Raw genomic sequence first — 22,556 nt, 5'->3', positions numbered from 1 at the left:
TTAAGAAAAATATGGCACATTATTTTAGATAGATTGATGGAGTTATGAACTACAGTCTGACATTGTCAGCATTGATACATTGTTTATACAATTTTGATGAAAGGTGACAGTGGAGCGACCAGAAGATCCTGTTCACCCTATGGATGAGCTGTATGGTATCGTGGGTGACAACTTAAAGAAAACGTTCGATGTCAGAGAGGTAAGAAATTCCTTCATCCATTTTACTGTCACGTCCATGGTTCATGGAAAGGTGATCCTTCGGGTAGTCTTTTCATCCTTTCTGTCATGTCCACATTTCACAGAGAGGTAGGGAAGTCTTATCATCCTTTCTATGATGTCCACATTTCACAGAGAGGTAGGGAAGTCTTATCATCCTTTCTATGATGTTCACATTTCACAGAGAGGTAGGGAAGTCTTTTCATCCTTTCTGTCATGTCCACATCTCACAGAGAGGTAGAGAAGTCTTATCATCCTTTCTGTCATGTCCACATCTCACAGAGAGGTAGGGAAGTCTTATCATCCTTTCTGTCATGTCCACGTCTCACAGAGAGGTAGGGAAGTCTTATCATCCTTTCTGTCATGTCCACGTCTCACAGAGAGGTAGGAAAGTCTTATCATCCTTGCTAAACATAAATATTTTTCGTGAAGTTTTGGTTTCCAGATTTTTTCAGAAACGATTGATGGATTTGGTTGAAACCATGTTATTTATATATTGGAATTATATTTTGGGTCAAAAGGTCAACTACGAAGGTCACTATTACAAGAAATAGACTTTTATCATCATATTTTGGTTTCCAGATGATAACTTATGATAAGGGTTGACCCGTTATATTGAAACTTGATGCAGTCTGAAAGAAAATATATAGGGTGGGATTGAGTTGATTAGAAAATTAAATTAACGACGGGGAATAAATGTTGCACTAACTGTAGCTTGTTTTCACTTTCACTTTGTCTGAAAGGGGGGGGGGATTGGGGGGGAGGGGGCAGTCTGCTGATTGGAATTCTTATCTTGATTGCTCAGGTAAGGCCCTTTTTTTCAGAAGTGCATTTTACTCATTTTGCATACAAAATTGGTTTAGTATTCAGAGTTGAAAGGAATAAGTACATTGAAATGACTTCTTCTCAAAAACCAAAAGGCCCAGGGTGCTGATATTGCTTCTGTAGCATGCTGTAATGAAGGGCTACCAAGACTACAGTCAAGATCATATGAGTCAAATGTGTTAAAATAAGCAACTTCTTCTCTCAAAAACCAAAAGGCCCAGGTCAAGATCTTGTCAAATGTGTTAAAATAAGCAACTTCTTCTCTCAAAAACCAAAAGGCCCAGGGTCTTGTTACTGGGTCTGTAGCATGCTTTTTTCAACAAGCAATAATATGAAGTAATGGCAATTGTGTAGTACATGTATAAAGAATATGATTTCAAGTTTCCAGAAAATGTCTTTATAAACCAACCAGTGTCTACTCTGTAAGTGGAAATGTAGTTGAGCAATTTATTTTATGCCTATTTGGCCTCTTTCATATATAGGTCTATATAGTCAGATGACCCTTAAGGCCCCATGGGCCTCTTGTTTATGAGAAGGAAGATATTCTGTACATCAGTATTTTGTTCAGTTGTAATAGGTGATGGGTTTTGAGAAGGATCAGTTTGGGGAAGTTTCGCTGTCTTAAGTAATGTTATTTTGAACTCTGTGAAGTGCTTTCCATACACTGACAGTATAATCGAATGTCATTTTGATCAGGTTATGTGGATTGAAATTTGACCTGGAAATGTATGATACTGTTTAATATTTTTAGGTGATAGCACGTATAGTAGATGGAAGCAGGTTTGATGAGTTTAAAGCGATGTACGGAGAAACCCTTGTCACAGGTATGGTACTAAACTAAATACAATATCAAAACATTGATTTTTCTCAAACGAAAGGTTGGTTTTTTTGAAAATTAAGTAAACTATGTGAATTATTATGGAAGTGGGGGTGGAGGTACAACGTCCCTCTAGATGTAAATCCGTTGAAGTTCTCGATGAACAAGCCGTGGATACCAGTGTATACAGAGGACTCACTAGAAATCCAGGTATGTGTAGTAAAGGAGTAAGTCCAACACAGCAAGTTCTTCTTTAAATCTGTATTATATCAGAGCATTGTTTACGTCAGAGCGTTGTTTACGTCAGAGGTTTGTTTACGTCAGAGTGTTGTTTACGTCAGAGGTTTGTTTACGGCAGAGCGTTGTTTACGTCAGAGTGTTGTTTACGTCACGGCGTTGTTTATGTCAGAGTGTTGTTTACGTCAGAGTGTTGTTTACGTCAGAGCGTTGTTTACGTCAGGGGTTTGTTTACATCAGAGCGTTGTTTACGTCAGAGCGTTGTTTACATTACTCCTTTACTACACACATGTGAATTATTGTTGCCAAGCTGGGCTGTAAAATGATTTGCTGCCTGTACAGTAATGTTGTGAATCCCAAGGTTCCAGATTTGAATTACCAGTCATAATTGTACCCAAGTTTGATGTTTTGTGTACACCGTATCCATGTATGTACAGTAAAACACAAGACGAAGTTGATAAGACCAAATGAAATATTTGACTTATCAGGTGGTTCGACTTGTTTTATGAACAGAGGCATTGTGCATCAAAGATTGGCCTCATACCATGGCGTGACTGTAATACATAATTAAAGCATATTATTCTCTAACAATATCTTGTATTCAAATAAACAATAATTAGTATGAATATAAAACAAAAAAATGATTTGTGAAAACACTCTTCATTTCGGCGCAGGCGTTGATACTCACCCACTTTCATACACATAACTAAAGAAACATGAATTGTGAAAACACTCATCATTTCAGCACATGCATGGATACTCGCCTCGCTTTCATACACATAACTAAAGAAACATGACTATTGTGTTCACATCTTTAACACTAACAAGTCTCCTTAACAATATTTTGAAATAAAAATCAATAAATTCATATTCACTGACATTCTATACTATAACATAACATCAATAACACTTAGCTGGGTTACGAAAAGGTGAAGGGTCGTGGCAACTTCACTGAAGCATAGCAATAGATGTACAGCACCGTAACGTTGTATACAGTAAAATGAAATAAAACTTACGGTTTGTTTATGTACAAGTATATCCAGTAAATGTATTTGCTCTTAAAGTGAAATGTCAATAACAAAGTAGTATTTTTAGGTCATCTGACCAAAGGGTCTGCTGACCTATTGCGATCGCCTTTTGTCTGGCGTCGTCCGTCGTACGTCTTCCGTCATAAACATTTTCAACTTCTCAAGTTCTATACGTCTCATTGAGCTGAAACTTACCTGAAATGATCGTGACATGATCCTGACCAAAGTTTGTTAATTTCCGTTTGGTCCAAAATCCATCATGGCCGCCATCTTGAAAACACATTTTCGACTTCTTCTCAAGTTCAAAATTTGAAATCTTGAATTTTATGTCAGATGACCATTAAGGGCCATGGGCTTCTTGTTAAGTCATCTGACCTGTACGGTCTCTTGTTATTAATCTGCATTTGTGTGGTAGTTATCGTGTATTTTTTGCATTCGGTTCCTGGCAGTCATACAGTATACTTCATTTGAAGTTCAGTTCTTTCTTTATAAATTTAAACCTCCATTTGTGCACCTATATAAACGCAAGGATTAATGTTCGATCAGAAATTACAGGACTGATATTTAAGGTCCTGCTGATTAACCAGAAGGTGCAGAATTATGATATAAGGATTAAAGGTCCCTATGACGAAGTCCAACAAAGTTTACGAAAAAAAAAAAAAAAAACGACCTTGACTATATTCAAAGGATTCCAGTTTGTCAAAACCTTTAAACAACTTCTGATTATCCATAAGGCCTAGGAGCATTATATTCTCTAATTTTAATCTTGATAAAGTTTGCGAAAAGAAATGACCTTGAACTATTGTCAAAGTGGTGAGATTTGTCAAAATCGGTAAAAAAAAATTTCTTCAGGTAAACCAAAATTGAAGAAGCATGATAATTGGTAAAGGGTGTTTCTCAGTCGAAACCTGACAAATTTTGAGAGAGAAAAAATAGATGAAATGACATTTACCTATAATCCAGATCATAACTGCCGTTGTTTAGATCTGAGTGTTGGCATCATAAGTTTGTTGTGAAATTGATTCAAATTGATTGGATGTGTTCATTTTGAATCATAAAATTTTTAAAATTTGAAAAATTGACATCATAGTTATTCACTTCCAATTCCAAAAAAAAATCTTAAAACCTTTAAGATAAAAGTGAAAACAATGCAACTATTGTTTTCTAGAAGGGCTAAGATGAATTTACAATCAAAAGATTGAAAAGATATTTCTTGTGTTGTGCAAAGTTCTGTGAATGACAAGTTATGTGCTGATGGTTTGATAATGTGATTTTTTCTGCAGGATTTGCCCGTCTTTGGGGTTACCCCGTTGGCATCATAGGCAACAATGGCGTGCTCTTCTCTGAGTCTGCTCTGAAGGTAAGACCAGTTGATAAACCCCTTAAGCTGTAGCAACAGGTACAAAACCGTCTTACAACTGACAATAACATCTTTTCTACCTCAATACCTTGTGTTATTCTATTTTCAGACCATTATGTAGATGTGTTAATGGTTGGATAAAGGTTTAATGTATGGCACTCATGATAAATGACCTTCTGCTCTTTTGATTGGTTGAGAAACTGTTTAATGAGCCATGGCAGGGGCCTCAAAAGGGGCAAAATATTCAAATTTTTTAAAAATCTTTTCAGCAATTATAAAAATTCAGAGCTGTCCTACATCAAGTGTAGCTGCCTCCCGGGAAGGGGACGAAGTGTGAAATAGTGTTATATTTCAAAAAAGTATATTTTTAACATCTTCTTGTAAACCATCCATCCAGTTTTTAGCTCACCATCATCAAATGATTGGCAGTTTGAATCACCTTCCATCCATCATCTATCTGTCCTCCTCATTGCTATTTTTTTTTAAAGAAAACCTAATTGGTCACATGCATATTTGGAGCAAGGCAATTTAAAATTGTAAAATTAAAGGGGTCTGGCCCCTTTTTCCATTGGAAGCTAGAGGAGGGACCTTGAAAGGGGTAAATTATTCAGAATATTTTTAAAAAATCCCCACAACTGGAAATGCAGGAACTATGAAAAAATTTCACAAAATTCATAAAGGGCCAAAACTTTAAAAAATTCAGAACTGTACTGGTATATCAGTGCTCCCTAGATGGGAAGGGGGAAATTACTTAAGTTTTTTAAAGGAAAAGTACCACAAGTTTTAATTAATAAACAAATATATTAATGATAGACACACCATCACCTTATAACTGTCACAGAAATATGTTATAACTGTCACAGAAATATGTTATAATTGTCACAGAAATGTTATAATTGTCACAGAAATATGTTATAATTGTCACAGAAATATGTTATAATTGTCACAGAAATATGTTATAACTGTCACACAAACAACTTATCAATCGAACTCCTTATGACTGACTCACAAACAACAGGAAGAAATTAATATCTTAAATATCTACATTATGTAATATTTTCATTTTTATTTTTTTTAAATAGATCCAGATATTTTCAAGGGGACATATAGTTGCTTCCCTTTCCATTTGTTTGTTCTTTCTTGTTCGGAGTAAAACTTTGCCCAGAGTTGAGAAAGAATCATGAAACTTATTGATCTTACTAATACAACATGCTGTGTACCAAATTCAGGACTCTTGACCCTCAATTACAGAGTTATTGCCCTTTGTTCAAAATATCTTCTCCAGAGCATCACTTTGGATGAACATAAGCTAGGTTAATGAAACTAGGTGTATACTTTGATCATACAAAGACAATGTACAGTGCATTGCAAGCCCGTAATGATAGAGTTGTTTGCCCTTTTTTAAAATTTTGTGTTTGGGGCGTTTCTTTGTCAGCACTTAAACTAAGATATTGAAATGTGATGTATACATTAGTCATACAAAAGAAAGATGCAGTGCAACAAAGGCAGGGCCCAAGACCCCTCAATTATAGAGTTAATTCCCTTTAAAACATTTTCTGTCTTGAGCTTAGCTTTCCTTGCATTAAAACTAGGATCATGTATACATTTGTCATGATAAGACAATGTTTAGAATTATTGTTCTTAATATGTTGAAAGAAGAAATGACGAATATTTGGTCAATTTTTTTCTACATTATAGGGTACCCACTTTATTGAACTGTGCTGCCAAAGGAATATACCCCTCATCTTTCTACAGAACATTACTGGTAAGTTGTTAATGTTTTGATTAAAATGTTTCCTATCTAGCCAATTATCCAAAAATGTTTGAAATCAAGTATTCTATCTACCAGTTATGTCCTGACACAAAAGAAGAGAAAGCACCAGGTGTTCTATCGGTAATGTCTTAACAATAAAGGTGAGAGAATACCAAGTTATGTCCTGACACTAGCAAAGAGAGAGTGTGAAGTGTTATGTCTATCATAATGTCCTGACACTAACAAGAGAGAGTGTGAAGTGTTGTCTGTCAGTAATGTCCTGACACTAACAAGAGAGAGTGTGATGTGTTCTGTCTACCAGTAATGTCCTGACACTAACAAGAGAGAGTGTGAAGTGTTCTGTCTACCAGTGATGTCCTGACACTAACAAAGAGAGAGTGTGAAGTGTTCTGTCTACCAGTGATGTCCTGACACTTACAAAGAGAGAGTGTGATGTGTTCTGTCTACCAGTGATGTCCTGACACTAACAAGAGAGAGTGTGATGTGTTCTGTCTACCAGTTATGTCCTGACACTAACAGAGAGTGTGATGTGTTCTGTCTACCAGTAATGTCCTGACACTAACAAAGAGAGAGTGTGATGTGTTCTCTCTACCAGTTATGTCCTGACAATACAGAAGAGAAAGCATCAAGTGTTCTGTCAACCAGTGTAGTCCTGACACTAACAAGAGAGAGTGTGAAGTGTTCTGTCTACCAGTGATGTCCTGACACTAAAAAGGGTAGATATGTATCATTATACACAAGATATAAGTAGGGTAGATATGTATCATTGTACACCAGATATAAGTAGGTTAGATATCATTGTACACCAGATATAAGTAGGGTAGATATGTATCATTGTACACCAGATATAAGTAGGTTAGATATGTATCATTGTACACAAGATATAAGTAGGGTAGATATGTATCATTGTACACCAGATATAAGTAGGGTAGATATGTATCATTATACACAAGATATAAGTAGGGTAGATATGTATCATTGTACACCAGATATAAGTAGGGTAGATATGTATCATTGTACACCAGATATAAGTAGGTTAGATATGTATCATTGTACACAAGATATAAGTAGGGTAGATATGTATCATTGTACACCAGATATAAGTAGGGTAGATATGTATCATTGTACACAAGAGATAAGTAGGGTAGATATGTATCATTGCACACCAGATATAAGTAGGGTAGATATGATATAAGTAGGGTAGATATGTATCATTGTACACCAGATATAAGTAGGGTAGATATGTATCATTGTACACCAGATATAAGTAGGGTAGATACCATTGTACACCAGATATAAGTAGGGTAGATATGTATCATTGTACACCAGATATAAGTAGGGTAGATATCATTGTACACCAGATATAAGTAGGGTAGATATCATTGTACACCAGATATAAGTAGGGTAGATACCATTGTACACCAGATATAAGTAGGGTAGATATGTATCATTGTACACCAGATATAAGTAGGGTAGATACCATTGTACACCAGATATAAGTAGGGTAGATATGTATCATTGTACACCAGATATAAGTAGGGTAGATATCATTGTACACCAGATATAAGTAGGGTAGATATCATTGTACACCAGATATAAGTAGATTACTAGAATTATGTTTTATTTCTTCTGATCAAATTCACTGGAAAGCTATCAGCTGTGAACATTATTTATCAAAATAGTTTATATTTATTGATGTCAGGTTTCATGGTCGGTCGAGAAGCTGAGGCAGGCGGTATCGCTAAAAATGGTGCTAAAATGGTTACGGCCGTGGCTTGTGCTAAAGTTCCGAAGTTTACAGTGATCATTGGCGGATCCTACGGAGCAGGCAATTACGGAATGTGTGGTAGAGCTTATGGGTAAGGGTTTAGCGTCTTTTTTACTCAATTACTGGATAGTTTTTTCTCAAATTATTTGATATCAGCTTTCGGAATGAAAGGAAGAACCATTCAAATATCAAGTTGCACCATTTCAATGTTGTAATTTTCATTCCAACTTAGTTTGCAATATTTGAATAAGAAAATGATTTTGTAATCTGGCATTGTTATAAACCTTACTTAGAATTAGATTTTTTATTGTTCGACATTCTATCACAACTGTATATATACTCAACAAATATAAAGAAAGGGCTATCAAGATTTGTATTGGTGGTAGCAATGTTAGGTTTTAGTGCAATATGGTAAACGAGAGGTCACATTTGGGAAAACATTCAAATAACTTCTAATTTAATGTCTTCATGTCATGATGTTTGTCTGGTAGGTCCTTCAGATGAATGTCAATAATGTGAATATGAATGCACCGAGTAACAGGTGGACTACGAAGGCCAATTTGATTCTTGTTGAGTTTTTTTAATTCATAATAATCATTCATTATTCAGGCCTCGGTTCTTATACATGTGGCCCAACTCCAGGATCTCTGTGATGGGAGGAGAACAAGCAGCAAACGTGCTGGCTCAGATTACACGAGAACAGCGACATCGAGAAGGCAAACAGGTAGGCAAAGCAACATGGTGGGCTGTTCAGATTTCCATTTGTCCATTATAGTCTATATTTGCCATACATCCCTACAAAATATTAAATTCTGAATTTTGTCTCGCATTGTGATAGCGAAATTCCCCATTTTTTGCAATTCCCTCCCAGATTTATTTTTTTTTGTTGTGATATTTGGATATATTTAGTGATGATAGTGATCACATGATCAGTCAGTTATAAAGGCAGCTAACATGTGCTCACTATAAGTTTACGGTGTGTACTGATTGGTTGTTAGATTATTGGAAATATTGACATCAATTAAAAGCAGGTTGTTTTTAAAAAACTCATTTCCTAGTACAAAGAGCATTTCTCCTTTTCTTTTCTGTATGCTACACATCCTTTCCGTTTTTGAAAATTTGGCCAAAGAGATGTTTGTTACAGGATATAACCTGCTTCAACTAACAGTGTATTATATATTTAAAATAATTTCAAATCTGGAAGCAAATTACAAGACCTGATTGTAATAGCAGTAGTAATAGTCTTTAAAAACAGAAAGCTTGCTAGACATCAAATCAAATCTACCAACCAAAACTATCGGTATAATATGACACAAACATTGTGAAAACCAAATCTACCAGAAATAATCCATTTTTTATTTTTAGTGGACAGAGGAAGAGGAGCAAGCTCTTAAGGCTCCAGTCATTCAAAAATATGAAAAAGAGGGTCATCCTTACTTTTCCAGTGCAAGGTAAGACTTAATTAGCTATTTGTAATGTCCAGAAAGTACTTCTTCAGTGTCAGGTAAGATTATTGTATTTCTGTAGTGTCAGGTAAGGTGATTGTATTTCTGTAGTGTCAGGTAATCTCAGGTAAGGTGATTGTATTTCTCCAGTGTCAGGTAAGGTGATTGTATTTCTGTAGTGTCAGGTAAGGTGATTGTATTTCTCAAATCTCAGGTAAGGTGATTGTATTTCTCCAGTGTCAGGTAAGGTGATTGTATTTCTGTAGTGTCAGGTAAGGTGATTGTATTTCTCAAATCTCAGGTAAGGTGATTGTATTTCTCCAGTGTCAGGTAAGGTGATTGTATTTCTGTAGTGTCAGGTAAGGTGATTGTATTTCTCAAATCTCAGGTAAGGTGATTGTATTTCTCCAGTGTCAGGTAAGGTGATTGTATTTCTGTAGTGTCAGGTAAGGTGATTGTATTTCTCAAATCTCAGGTAAGGTGATTGTATTTCTCCAGTGTCAGGTAAGGTGATTGTATTTCTGTAGTGTCAGGTAAGGTAATTGTATTTCTCAAATCTCAGGTAAGGTGATTGTATTTCTGTAGTGTCAGGTAAGGTTATTGTATTTCTCCAGTGTCAGGTAAGGTGATTGTATTTCTGTAGTGTCAGGTAAGGTGATTGTATTTCTCCAGTGTCAGGTAAGGTGATTGTATTTCTCTAGTGTCAGGTAAGGTTATTGTATTTCTCCAGTGTCAGGTAAGGTGATTGTATTTCTGTAGTGTCAGGTAAGGTGATTGTATTTCTGTAGTGTCAGGTAAGGTGATTGTATTTCTCAAATCTCAGGTAAGGTGATTGTATTTCTCCAGTGTCAGGTAAGGTGATTGTATTTCTGTAGTGTCAGGTAAGGTAATTGTATTTCTCAAATCTCAGGTAAGGTGATTGTATTTCTGTAGTGTCAGGTAAGGTTATTGTATTTCTCCAGTGTCAGGTAAGGTGATTGTATTTCTGTAGTGTCAGGTAAGGTGATTGTATTTCTGTAGTGTCAGGTAAGGTGATTGTATTTCTCCAGTGTCAGGTAAGGTGATTGTATTTCTGTAGTGTCAGGTAAGGTGATTGTATTTCTGTAGTGTCAGGTAAGGTGATTGTATTTCTGTAGTGTCAGGTAAGGTTATTGTATTTCTCTAGTGTCAGGTAAGGTGATTGTATTTCTGTAGTGTCAGGTAAGGTGATTGTATTTCTCAAATCTCAGGTAAGGTGATTGTATTTCTGTAGTGTCAGGTAAGATGATTGTATTTCTCAAATCTCAGGTAAGGTGATTGTATTTCTGTAGTGTCAGGTAAGATTATTGTATTTCTGTAGTGTCAGGTAAGGTGATTGTATTTCTGTAGTGTCAGGTAAGGTGATTGTATTTCTCAAATCTCAGGTAAGGTGATTGTATTTCTGTAGTGTCAGGTAAGGTGATTGTATTTCTGTAGTGTCAGGTAAGGTGATTGTATTTCTGTAGTGTCAGGTAAGGTGATTGTATTTCTGTAGTGTCAGGTAAGGTGATTGTATTTCTGTAGTGTCAGGTAAGGTTATTGTATTTCTGTAGTGTCAGGTAAGGTGATTGTATTTCTGTAGTGTCAGGTAAGGTGATTGTATTTCTGTAGTGTCAGGTAAGGTGATTGTATTTCTGTAGTGTCAGGTAAGGTGATTGTATTTCTGTAGTGTCAGGTAAGATTATTGTATTTCTGTAGTGTCAGGTAAGGTGATTGTATTTCTGTAGTGTCAGGTAAGATGATTGTATTTCTGTAGTGTCAGGTAAGGTGATTGTATTTCTGTAGTGTCAGGTAAGGTGATTGTATTTCTGTAGTGTCAGGTAAGATGATTGTATTTCTCAAATCTCAGGTAAGGTTATTGTATTTCTGTAGTGTCAGGTAAGGTGATTGTATTTCTGTAGTGTCAGGTAAGATGATTGTATTTCTCAAATCTCAGGTAAGGTGATTGTATTTCTGTAGTGTCAGGTAAGGTTATTGTATTTCTCCAGTGTCAGGTAAGGTGATTGTATTTCTGTAGTGTCAGGTAAGGTGATTGTATTTCTGTAGTGTCAGGTAAGATGATTGTATTTCTCAAATCTCAGGTAAGGTGATTGTATTTCTGTAGTGTCAGGTAAGGTGATTGTATTTCTGTAGTGTCAGGTAAGGTGATTGTATTTCTGTAGTGTCAGGTAAGGTGATTGTATTTCTGTAGTGTCAGGTAAGGTGATTGTATTTCTGTAGTGTCAGGTAAGGTAATTGTATTTCTCAAATCTCAGGTAAGGTGATTGTATTTCTGTAGTGTCAGGTAAGGTAATTGTATTTCTCAAATCTCAGGTAAGGTGATTGTATTTCTGTAGTGTCAGGTAAGGTTATTGTATTTCTGTAGTGTCAGGTAAGGTGATTGTATTTTTGTAGTGTCAGGTAAGGTTATTGTATTTCTCTAGTGTCAGGTAAGGTGATTGTATTTCTGTAGTGTCAGGTAAGATTATTGTATTTCTGTAGTGTCAGGTAAGGTGATTGTATTTCTGTAGTATCAGGTAAGGTGATTGTATTTCTGTAGTGTCAGGTAAGGTGATTGTATTTCTCCAGTGTCAGGTAAGGTGATTGTATTTCTGTAGTGTCAGGTAAGGTGATTGTATTTCTGTAGTATCAGGTAAGGTGATTGTATTTCTCCAGTGTCAGGTAAGGTGATTGTATTTCTGTAGTGTCAGGTAAGGTGATTGTATTTCTGTAGTATCAGGTAAGGTGATTGTATTTCTGTAGTGTCAGGTAAGGTGATTGTATTTCTCCAGTGTCAGGTAAGGTGATTGTATTTCTGTAGTGTCAGGTAAGGTGATTGTATTTCTGTAGTGTCAGGTAAGGTGATTGTATTTCTGTAGTGTCAGGTAAGGTGATTGTATTTCTGTAGTGTCAGGTAAGATTATTGTATTTCTGTAGTGTCAGGTAAGGTGATTGTATTTCTCCAGTGTCAGGTAAGGTGATTGTATTTCTCTAGTGTCAGGTAAGGTGATTGTATTTTTGTAGTGTCAGGTAAGATTATTGTATTTCTCTAGTGTCAGGTAAGGTGATTGTATTTCTCCAGTATCAGGTAGTTTTTTGTTCTTCTCCCTATGTTTCATATTTTAGGCAGTTGTCACTCAGTGACAAAACTGTGTTTGATATTTTAAGTTTAAGTCAGGAATATGAACTCTTTTTTGATATTTCAGGCTATGGGATGATGGCGTGATAGATCCAGTAGACACACGTACTGTCCTCGGACTCAGCATCAGTGCTTCCTTAAATGCTCCTCAGGAAAAGACATTGTTTGGGGTCTTTAGGATGTGAAGTGATGTTTTGACTTAGAAGAAGATAGATGTCGTAATTTGTTCTAGCATCAACAGATCCCATCTTTAATTTATCATTTGTTTACAACATTCTATTTGAAGATTTATGTAAAGTGTGTAAGGCCCCTGAGTGACATGAAGATGAAGACACATGAACAAATTAAAATAGAAATCTTGGAAATCTATTTTCGTTTTCATTTGAATTACGAAATTTTCAGGTCACCTAAGGCATAGTCTCATGGTGACCTGGCCCCACTTGTATAAAACATCTCAACTTGAGATTTCCTCAAGTCGAGATTTTCCTCAGCTAATATCTCCTTGAAAATATCTTGTATGAAAATTCCTCAAGGAATTTCAGGACATCCTAGCCGATGCCTTCCTCCTGTTCCTTGAGAAAATTTTATACAAGCCGTTTTTGAGGAGATATCAGCTGAGGAAAATCTCGACTTGAGGAAATCTCAAGTTGAGTTGTTTTATACAAGTGGGGCCTGTTGTGATTGAATTTTATCCAGGGTCCAGCATTTTAACTTTTAACATTTTTCAATTCTTCTGGAAAACTTGGGCATTCAATTTCAATGAAACCTACCATGGTAAAAGGTTCACCAAAATTGTACATTATATGGCCCCATCCTCCAGGGGCTGATGGGTGGGGCCAAAAAGTGTCAAATTGCTAGACATTTCAAAACTCGTCGAAAAACCCAAGTTTGGCAGAATCAAATACTCTTCATTGAAATTGAAATACTCTTCATGATGAAAAGGTATTGAAGATGCTTTACCAAAATTGTAAATTTTATGACCCAAGGTCTCACATTTTCCCCCAGGGAAAGGATAAAGTATACAAAATATGTATATATAGGGAAATTAGTTTTGAACATCATTTGTTCATTTTCTTTTAGAAATGGTTTAAACTTCATTAAAATTGGTAGTTAATGATGTCACATATTGATCATAGCTGACCACAAGGGCTGATGGGCGGGGCCAAAAAAGGGTAAATTACAAAAATCTTTTCAGTACCTAGATAAATTAGAATCTTATATGAGAATATTATTTTTTTATTTTCAGGTGGAAATAGTTTAAACTTGTTCAGATTGTACTATAAGATGACAGTTGATGTATGCATGTATTCCCTTGGCATACCCCATGAGCATCAAAATAACACAACATTTTCATTCTAAATTTACAAAATAACAATAAATAACAATTACATGGAATATTACATGTAAATAAATAATCAGACGTGATGTCTCAAAAGCTAATGTTGAGATCCAATTAATGTTATATACAGTCAACATTTGCATCACATGTACAAACTTCAGGTTGAAGTTCTCTTCCTCAACAAGGTTTGTAATAAATGGTATTAGACATGGTTGTCAACTAAGGTAACCATTAAGGCCCTTGGGTCACTTGTTACCGTTAATTGGCTAATCACACGCTGTCAATCACACTCGAGGTGATAGACGACCCAAGCTGTTTATAACACTGCTATATATCAAAACACCAATTATCGCAATGAGGACTTGTCATACTGAAGCTTACCGTACCATTATGTTAGAATAACTGTTGTTATAAACAATTAAGTGAATTCTTGAATGGTACCTGTAAGTTTACACAATGCGACATGCTCTCGGCCATTACGACATTAGCGTACGTGAAATGAAATCGGCAGCTTCAATTTGCATTTTTTACCCGCGGACATTACATGGAAGGTGGGTTTGTTCCCCAGATTTTTGTGTCAGAAAAGGGGTGCGGACATTACACAGATGCGGACATTACGTGGGTTTTTACGGTATACAAAATATGTATATATAGGGAAATTAGTTTTGAACATCATTTGTTCATTTTCTTTTAGAAATGGTTTAAACTTCATTAAAATTGGTAGTTAATGATGTCACATATTGATCATAGCTGACCACAAGGGCTGATGGACGGGGCCAAAAAAGGGTAAATTACAAAAATCTTTTCAGTACCTAGATAAATTAGAATCTTATATGAGAATATTATTTTTTTATTTTCAGGTGGAAATAGTTTAAACTTGTTCAGAGTTGTACTATAAGATGACAGATTGATGATATGCATGTATTGACCTTGGCTGACCTCCAGAGGTCCTAAAGGGGTAATTAACTCAAATTTCAATAACTAGATATAATAGAACCAATTAGCATGCAATAGTCCATGTAGGACTAATATTTTGTAACTCAAAGCTAATGTTGAGATGCAAATTAATGTTATATACAGTCAACATTTGCATCACATGTACAAACAAGTTCAGGTTATCTCTCTTTATCAACAAGTTTGTTTCTATGAAATGGTATTAGACAACAACAGTATTGTAACTAAGGTAACCATTAAGGCCCTTGGGTCACTTGTTACCTTTATAGACCAAAAGCAATATAATAATAGTGATATACTGGACACAGGTTTAACAAGCCTATATATCCATATCAGAGTTAAAAAGAATTAGCATCCCGAATATGGATCAGTGTGTTATTGTATAGTTCATGATTATAAACATGTTCAGTTTGCCTCCAATGATTATCCAATCAGGATTTCGAAAGTTTGGATTGTTGGTGACGTTACAACGGCATTAGGAAGTGAATTCCAGTGGTTAACTACCCGTTCACAGAAAGAATACTTCCTCAGATTAAGTCTGCTCCTTCTTTTTAATAGTTGAAGACTGTGCCCTCTTGCTATCCTCAGCGACAGCCCTATCATATCCTCCATGTGTTAGTTTGTATACTTGAATCATGTCTCCTCTCAATCCTCTATGCGTTGGTGTCGGTAATTTAAGAGTAACATCAATTTCAATGAGTGTATGCTATTCAGCATTCTGGATTTTTGCTATAAGCACATAGTATATATAGGTTTTCATGTTAAAACAGAATTTCAGGAACATTTTTTCTCTTCTTTGAAAAAATATATATTTTCCTTGCTCTGAAAGTTATTATACCCTCACAACCTGCTGAATGTATGTAGGTTCTTCTTCCTGCATAAAGAATGTTACCCTTCTACAGGCTTATTTCTCATCTAAAAGTCACAGAACTCCACACACAAGATAACATCAGTTCTTGTATAAATTTGACTTCAAACCTTGTGTGCTTGTAAAATTTGGTCACTATATAAATGTTAAAAAATCCTGTCACTGTCTTATCAGAAACACAAACATCTCTTATGATTCTGGTTTGTCCAGTCAAAAACTAGGTCGGTTTCACTATGAATTGAAATTTTTAAAATTCCGTCAGTCTACATTGCATTTCCGACTGCATTTCTCACTCAAATGTCTTGAATATCCAGACTCATCATTACAATCATCACTTCTTGTAAGACTTCAACTTCCAACATGTGGTAAAAAACAAGCTAACAATGCTTCAAAAATTTTGTATTTTGAAGAACTCTTGAATATGTCAATATCCACAAGCTGAAAATCCTTCCAAAATGATGGAAAATGTCGAAAAAGCGAGAAATAGTCGTATAAAATATAGAGACATGAAGAAAATGCGATATTTTAGCTTTTAAAAATGGAATTAAAATTTTTGAAAATTTTCAAGCTGACAATGCTTGACAAAATTTGCACTTTTTTCAAAAATGACTTTTTCATGCTGAAAAACACGAAAATGGTCTTAAAATCAACATTTCAAGCATAATACAGATTTTTTCAATTTTTCATGGAAAATTGAATCTGACAATGCTGCAAAAAATTTGTATTTTGAAGAGTTCTTAAATACCTCAATATCCGCAAGCTGACAATGCTTCCAAACTGATGTAAAATGTCGAAATAGCGAGAAATAGTCATAAAAACTATAGAGACATAAAGAAAATGTGGTATTTTATCATTTAAAAATGAAATTTAATTTTTGAAAATTTTCAAGCGGACAATTCTTGACAGAATTTGCACTTTTATCAGAAATTACATTTCCATGCTGAAAAACACCAAAATAGTCTTAAAATCAACATTTCAAGATGGATTTTTTTTCCAATTTTTATGGAAATTCAAACTGACAATGCTTCAAAAAAAATGTATTTTGATGAATTGAATATCTCAATATCCGCAAGCTGACAATGCCTAAAACAGATGGAAAATGTTGAAAAGGCAGAAATATTCGTAAAAACTATGGAGACATGAAGAAAATTTGGTATTTTAGCTTTTAAGATTTAAATTAAATTTTTGAAAATTTTCAAGCTAACACTGCTTGAAAAAATTTGCAATTTTGTCAGAAATGACTTTTACATGCTGAAAAGCTCGAAAATGGTCTTAAAATCAACATTTACATAGATATAGGGACAGAGGTATACCGGGGACCTACATGTATACATCGTCACGGCTGTAGGACACTTTAACATAGATATAGGGACAAAGGTATACCTGGGGACGTATAGCTAGACCTACATGTATACATCCTCACGGCTGTAGGACACTTTAGATATAGGGACAGAGGTATACCTGGGGACGTATAGCTAGACCTACAGGTATACATCCTCACGGCTGTAGGACACTTTAGATATAGGGACAGAGGTATACCTGGGGACGTATAGCTAGACCTACATGTATACATCCTCACGGCTTTAGGACACTTTAACATAGATATAGGGACAAAGGTATACCTGGGGACGTATAGCTAGACCTACATGTATACATCCTCACGGCTGTAGAACACTTTAACATAGATATAGGGACAAAGGTATACATGGGGACGTATAGCTAGACCTAACTGTATACATCCTCACGGCTGTAGGACACTTTAACATAGATATAGGGACAAAGGTATACCTGGGGACGTATAGCTACACCTACATGTAAACATCCTCACGGCTGTAGGACACTTTAACACAGATATAGGGACAGAGGTATACCTGGGAACGTATAGCTAGACCTACATGTATACATCGTCACGGCTGTAGGACACTTTAACATAGATATAGGGACAAAGGTATACCCGTGAACGTGCAGCTAGACCTACATGTATACTTCGTCACGGCTGCAGGACACTTTAACATAGATATAGGGACAAAGGTATACCGGGGAACGTGTAGCTAGACCTACCTGTATACATCGTCACGGCTGCAGGACACTTTAACATAGATATAGGGACAAAGGTATACCCAGGAACGTGTAGCTAGACCTACATGTATACATCGTCACGGCTGTAGGACACTTTAACACAGATATAGGGACAAAGGTATACCGGGGAACGTGTAGCTAGACCTACCTGTATACATCGTCACGGCTGCAGGACACTTTAACATAGATATAGGGACAAAGGTATACCCGTGAACGTGTAGCTAGACCTTCATGTATACATCGTCACGGCTGTAGGACACATTAACATGGATATCGGGACAAAGGTATACCGGGAACGTGTAGCTAGACCTACCTGTATACATCGTCACGGCTGTAGGACACTTTAACATAGATATAGGGACAAAGGTATACCCGTGAACGTATAGCTAGACCTACATGTATACATCGTCACGGCTGTAGGACACTTTAACATGGATATAGGGACAAAGGTATACCCGTGAACGTGTAGCTAGACCTACATGTATACATCGTCACGGCTGTAGGACACTTTAACACAGATATAGGGACAAAGGTATACCGGGGAACGTGTAGCTAGACCTACATGTATACATCGTCACGGCTGTAGGACACATTAACATAGATATAGGGACAAAGGTATACCCGTGAACGTGTAGCTAGACCTACATGTATACATCGTCACGGCTGTAGGACACATTAACATAGATATAGGGACAAAGGTATACCGGGGAACGTATAGCTAGACCTACCTGTATACATCGTCACGGCTGTCGGACACATTAACATAGATATAGGGACAAAGGTATACCGGGGAACCTATAGCTAGACCTACCTGTATACATCCTCACGGCTGTAGGACACATTAACATAGATATAGGGACAAAGGTATACCGGGGAACCTATAGCTAGACCTACCTGTATACATCGTCACGGCTGTCGGACACATTAACATAGATATAGGGACAAAGGTATACCGGGGAACCTATAGCTAGACCTACCTGTATACATCGTCACGGCTGTAGGACACATTAACATAGATATAGGGACAAATATATACCCAGGAACGTATAGCTAGACCTACATGTATACATCGTCACGGCTGTAGGACAGTTAATGTAATTGATTGTACTGAAGAATGTTGATTATCATATCGATAATTCTCATTTCCACCGCCTTACAATTAATTCACAAATTGTGTAAATTAAAGTACACGTAGCTAGTAACCGATCACAATGTGGCCTATATGTGTATACATCAACACTTCCACGAAACCAGTCGACAATCTATATATATGTATGATGCATGCCTAAATCATGTCCAATACACTGCAGGTGTACAACAGGTGTAATTTACAGCAACTTACAATGTTAGTTGGTTAGTAAATTATTTACACTAATTTAAAATGCTTCACACAGTCGATGATATTGATTCTAAACACACATATATCAAACGAGAAAATCACAACAGCTTCAGTGAAAACCTATAGATTCTTGGTATCCAATATTACCTTGTGTGGCAACAAGACGTACGGAAGCCCGTATCAGCAGAAATGTCAAAGGAAATTAAAACACAGGTTGACCAATCAGAGGAAAGAAAGTGGTCGTTAATAATTTTACAATTTTTTTCTTTTACCAAAAATAACATGTATTTGCCAAAAAGAGAGTATGCAAATGTTCTGCGTGACATCCTCAATTATTCTCGCGTAGTACAATTCAACGTTTGGTTTGGACTGGGTACCATATTCAGTTACATCTGTACGATACAGCAGTATGTAGGGGTTCCCACAAAACGTTACATTTTCATAGCACGTCGGTTAACATATCCAGTAACAGGTACGCGGTACGTCGGTCTGTAGGGGTTACCATATTCAGTTACAGGTACACGGTACGTCGGTCTGTAGGGGTTAACATATCCATTAACAGGTTCACGATACGTCGCTCTGTAGGGGTTCCCATTTTCAGTTACAGGTGCGCGGTACGTCGCTCTGTAGGGATTACCATATTCAGTTACATGTGCACGGTACGTCGGTCTGTAGGGATTACCATATTCAGTTACAGGTGCGTGGTACGTCGCTCTGTAGGGGTTTCCATATCCATTAACAGGTTCGCGGTACGTCGCTCTGTAGGGGTTTCCATATTCAGTTACAGGTGCACGGTACGTCGGTCTGTAGGGGTTTCCATATTCAGTTACAGGTACATGGTACGTCGCTCTGTAGGGGTTTCCATATTCAGTTACAGGTGCACGGTACGTCGCTCTGTAGAGGTTTCCATATTCAGTTACAGGTTATATTATAGTTCTGGGAATTTCCGTTGTTGTTATTTACTTCCTGAAGTTAAAGACTCCGTATTGGACCTCTTACGAGATTGTATTTGGGATCCTCTTTAGGCAATATATTCTGACATCTAGAGGTTAGTGTGAATGTTGTTCATAAAATGTGTCATAATGAGTATGTAACTATTATTTCTGTTCGTTTATTAACTTCAGACCTCTTCTGGATTTTGATGACAACATTTTGTTGTTTTATGCGCAGTTTACCGAGCCTTTATCTTTATTGTTTGGTTATTGAATTCAGAAACACATTTTAGGGCAACGTAAAAATTAAAACTTCAAAGTTTTACTTTTTAAATGTATCTTAACAACATTGCATGTATGCTTTGTCGATGGTTTATATACGTAAACCGAAACTACATTGGTTCTTCATGATGAAAAAAATACGTGCAATTTAGAAACAGACTTACACAGCAACACCAGTGATAAAAGTGATTTTTTGTTATAACTTTATGACAAGTGTACATCAAATCACGCCGTTCCCCGCATTTTGTATAAAGAAATCCGCATTGCCATAAGAATATATTTACCGTAATGTACCATGAATGTACAACAACGTTATCTATAGCAGTAAATTATATAGCGATCCAGCTGGACAAATTCTATTGGTCGTGTGATCGTACAATTTCATATACTTAATTAACGGAAATGTAGATTAATGTTAATATTGAGAAAATTTGTTTGTTTGGGTTTTTTTCGGTTTGTTTTATTCAATTACAGCGTCACTTTGATTTCCATCTGATCAGAGTTTGGCATCGCCTTGAGAACATTATCGCCTAAAAGCGATACATATTTACCGTCAATTACAGGCATTCTGCCGTACTGGGATATCTTACAAACCGACTCAAGTCAGCAAAGAACCAATATAGTAACGCACAGAAAATAACCAAACGTATCTGAGAGCTTAAATCTCATATGACCTTATCGGTCACTGTCCTTGAAACGCTCTCTATATTGTTTTAAATTCCGTTAAGCCAAAAACGAACATTTCTTTAAACCGTGATATTTCAGAAATGCGTGGGTCCATTTTCAAATTTGTGTTTGTAAACAGCTGGCAACATTTCCCTGTCAAAATTCTAGCAGGGTGGACATAATTATAGAGACAGCTTTCAGTTGTGTGTGTAGATGAGTTTATGCAAGATTGTAATAGGTGTCAAAACGACAAAAGACAATGTTGACGTCGGACTGCTTTCCTCGATTTTTCCGGTGGGATGTTGAGGGACGATAAAGACGTCTTCATACATGTCTTTATGTCCCTCCACGCCAGGACCAACCATGCAAGGCCATCCACGCTAAGACCCTCCACGCCAGTGTCCTCCACGCTAGGGTCCTCCACGTCAGGGCCATCCACGCTTAGGCCCCCTATTCCAAGGTCCTCCACACTAGGGTCCTCCACGTCAGTGTCCTCCACGCTAGTTCCACGTTAGAATACTCAACGCCAGGGTCCTCTACGCTAATTTTACGCTAAAGTACTCCACGCCAGGGCCCGCCACGCTAGGACCCTCCATGCTAATACCCTCCACGCTAGCACCCTCCATCGGTAAACGTTGAGAACACATGTAATAAAGTGATCTGAACCTCCACGCTTGGGTCCCACATCGCTAGGGCTCTCCACGCCAGGGCCCTCCACACTAGGACCCCACTACGCTAGGGCCCTCCACGCCAGGGCCCTCACGCCAGGGCCCTCCACTCTAGCGCACTCCATCGGTTAATGTCCTGATATTTATCTGTCAAAAACAATTTTCGGGTCCTATTCACATTTTAGTTATTTCTTATTTATTATAAGTATTGAATGCATTTTTAAAGTTTCGTCATGGTGTGAAATATGTTTTTGTGAGTATGTCATAGTCTATTCCTCTATTGACCTAAGGGAAATGTCGCTTAGCTTAATTAGCGATTAGCCATCTTGGATTTTTGCAATTAAGTTTGTTATATTTATTTCTTGAGAAAATTTGTTGAATCTTTCTCACAGAATAGCCGAGATGAAGTAGAGGATGGGTCTCTCTCACAATTCATATGCAGGTTCCACTTGGTCAGTAGTTGTGCCCGTTTGATTTTGGGACTGATCAGAAATGTAAAATGGCCGACAGACGCCCATCTTTCTTTTCGCCTGGTAAAGTTTGTTATTGTAATTATTCTATCAATCTTCCTCGAATTTCTTATTCTCTATTTCTGCAAAGGAATGTTCAAACTTTGTATCGTTTAGAGCAAGAGCAGAAAAGAGAAAAGAAAGAAGAAAAACGATCTAACTTTTAGAACAAATAAAGGTCAAACAATGATGGACGTCCTCTGGGATCTCTTGTTTACTCGTTTACAGAGGGTATTTAACATGTCTGTGGGGTTACGTGTTGACCAAACAATGATGGTCGTCCTCTGGGATCTCTTGTTTACTCGTTTACAGAG

General features: G+C 36.7%; 1 protein-coding gene across 1 annotated transcript in view; it reads left to right on the top strand.

Annotated features, from left to right (window-relative positions):
* The window catches only part of LOC132554867 (methylcrotonoyl-CoA carboxylase beta chain, mitochondrial-like), a 30,878-nt gene extending 17,946 nt beyond the window's left edge, over positions 1-12,932 (top strand). The window contains exons 10-17 of the mRNA XM_060219190.1: positions 104-199; positions 1,793-1,865; positions 4,407-4,483; positions 6,182-6,248; positions 7,960-8,116; positions 8,635-8,749; positions 9,391-9,476; positions 12,674-12,932. Coding sequence (XP_060075173.1) covers positions 104-199; positions 1,793-1,865; positions 4,407-4,483; positions 6,182-6,248; positions 7,960-8,116; positions 8,635-8,749; positions 9,391-9,476; positions 12,674-12,791 — 789 coding nt within the window. The 3' untranslated portion in view covers positions 12,792-12,932. The remainder of the gene's footprint in view (positions 1-103; positions 200-1,792; positions 1,866-4,406; positions 4,484-6,181; positions 6,249-7,959; positions 8,117-8,634; positions 8,750-9,390; positions 9,477-12,673) is intronic.
* Positions 12,933-22,556: the final 9,624 nt, after the last annotated feature.

Source organism: Ylistrum balloti, unplaced genomic scaffold (assembly GCF_031769215.1).
Source record: "Ylistrum balloti isolate Yb309-2 unplaced genomic scaffold, AGI_CSIRO_Ybal_v1 Utg370448, whole genome shotgun sequence".
NCBI lineage: Eukaryota > Metazoa > Mollusca > Bivalvia > Pectinida > Pectinidae > Ylistrum > Ylistrum balloti.
Note: the sequence above shows the minus strand (reverse complement) of the source record. Positions and strands in the feature narration are given on the sequence as shown.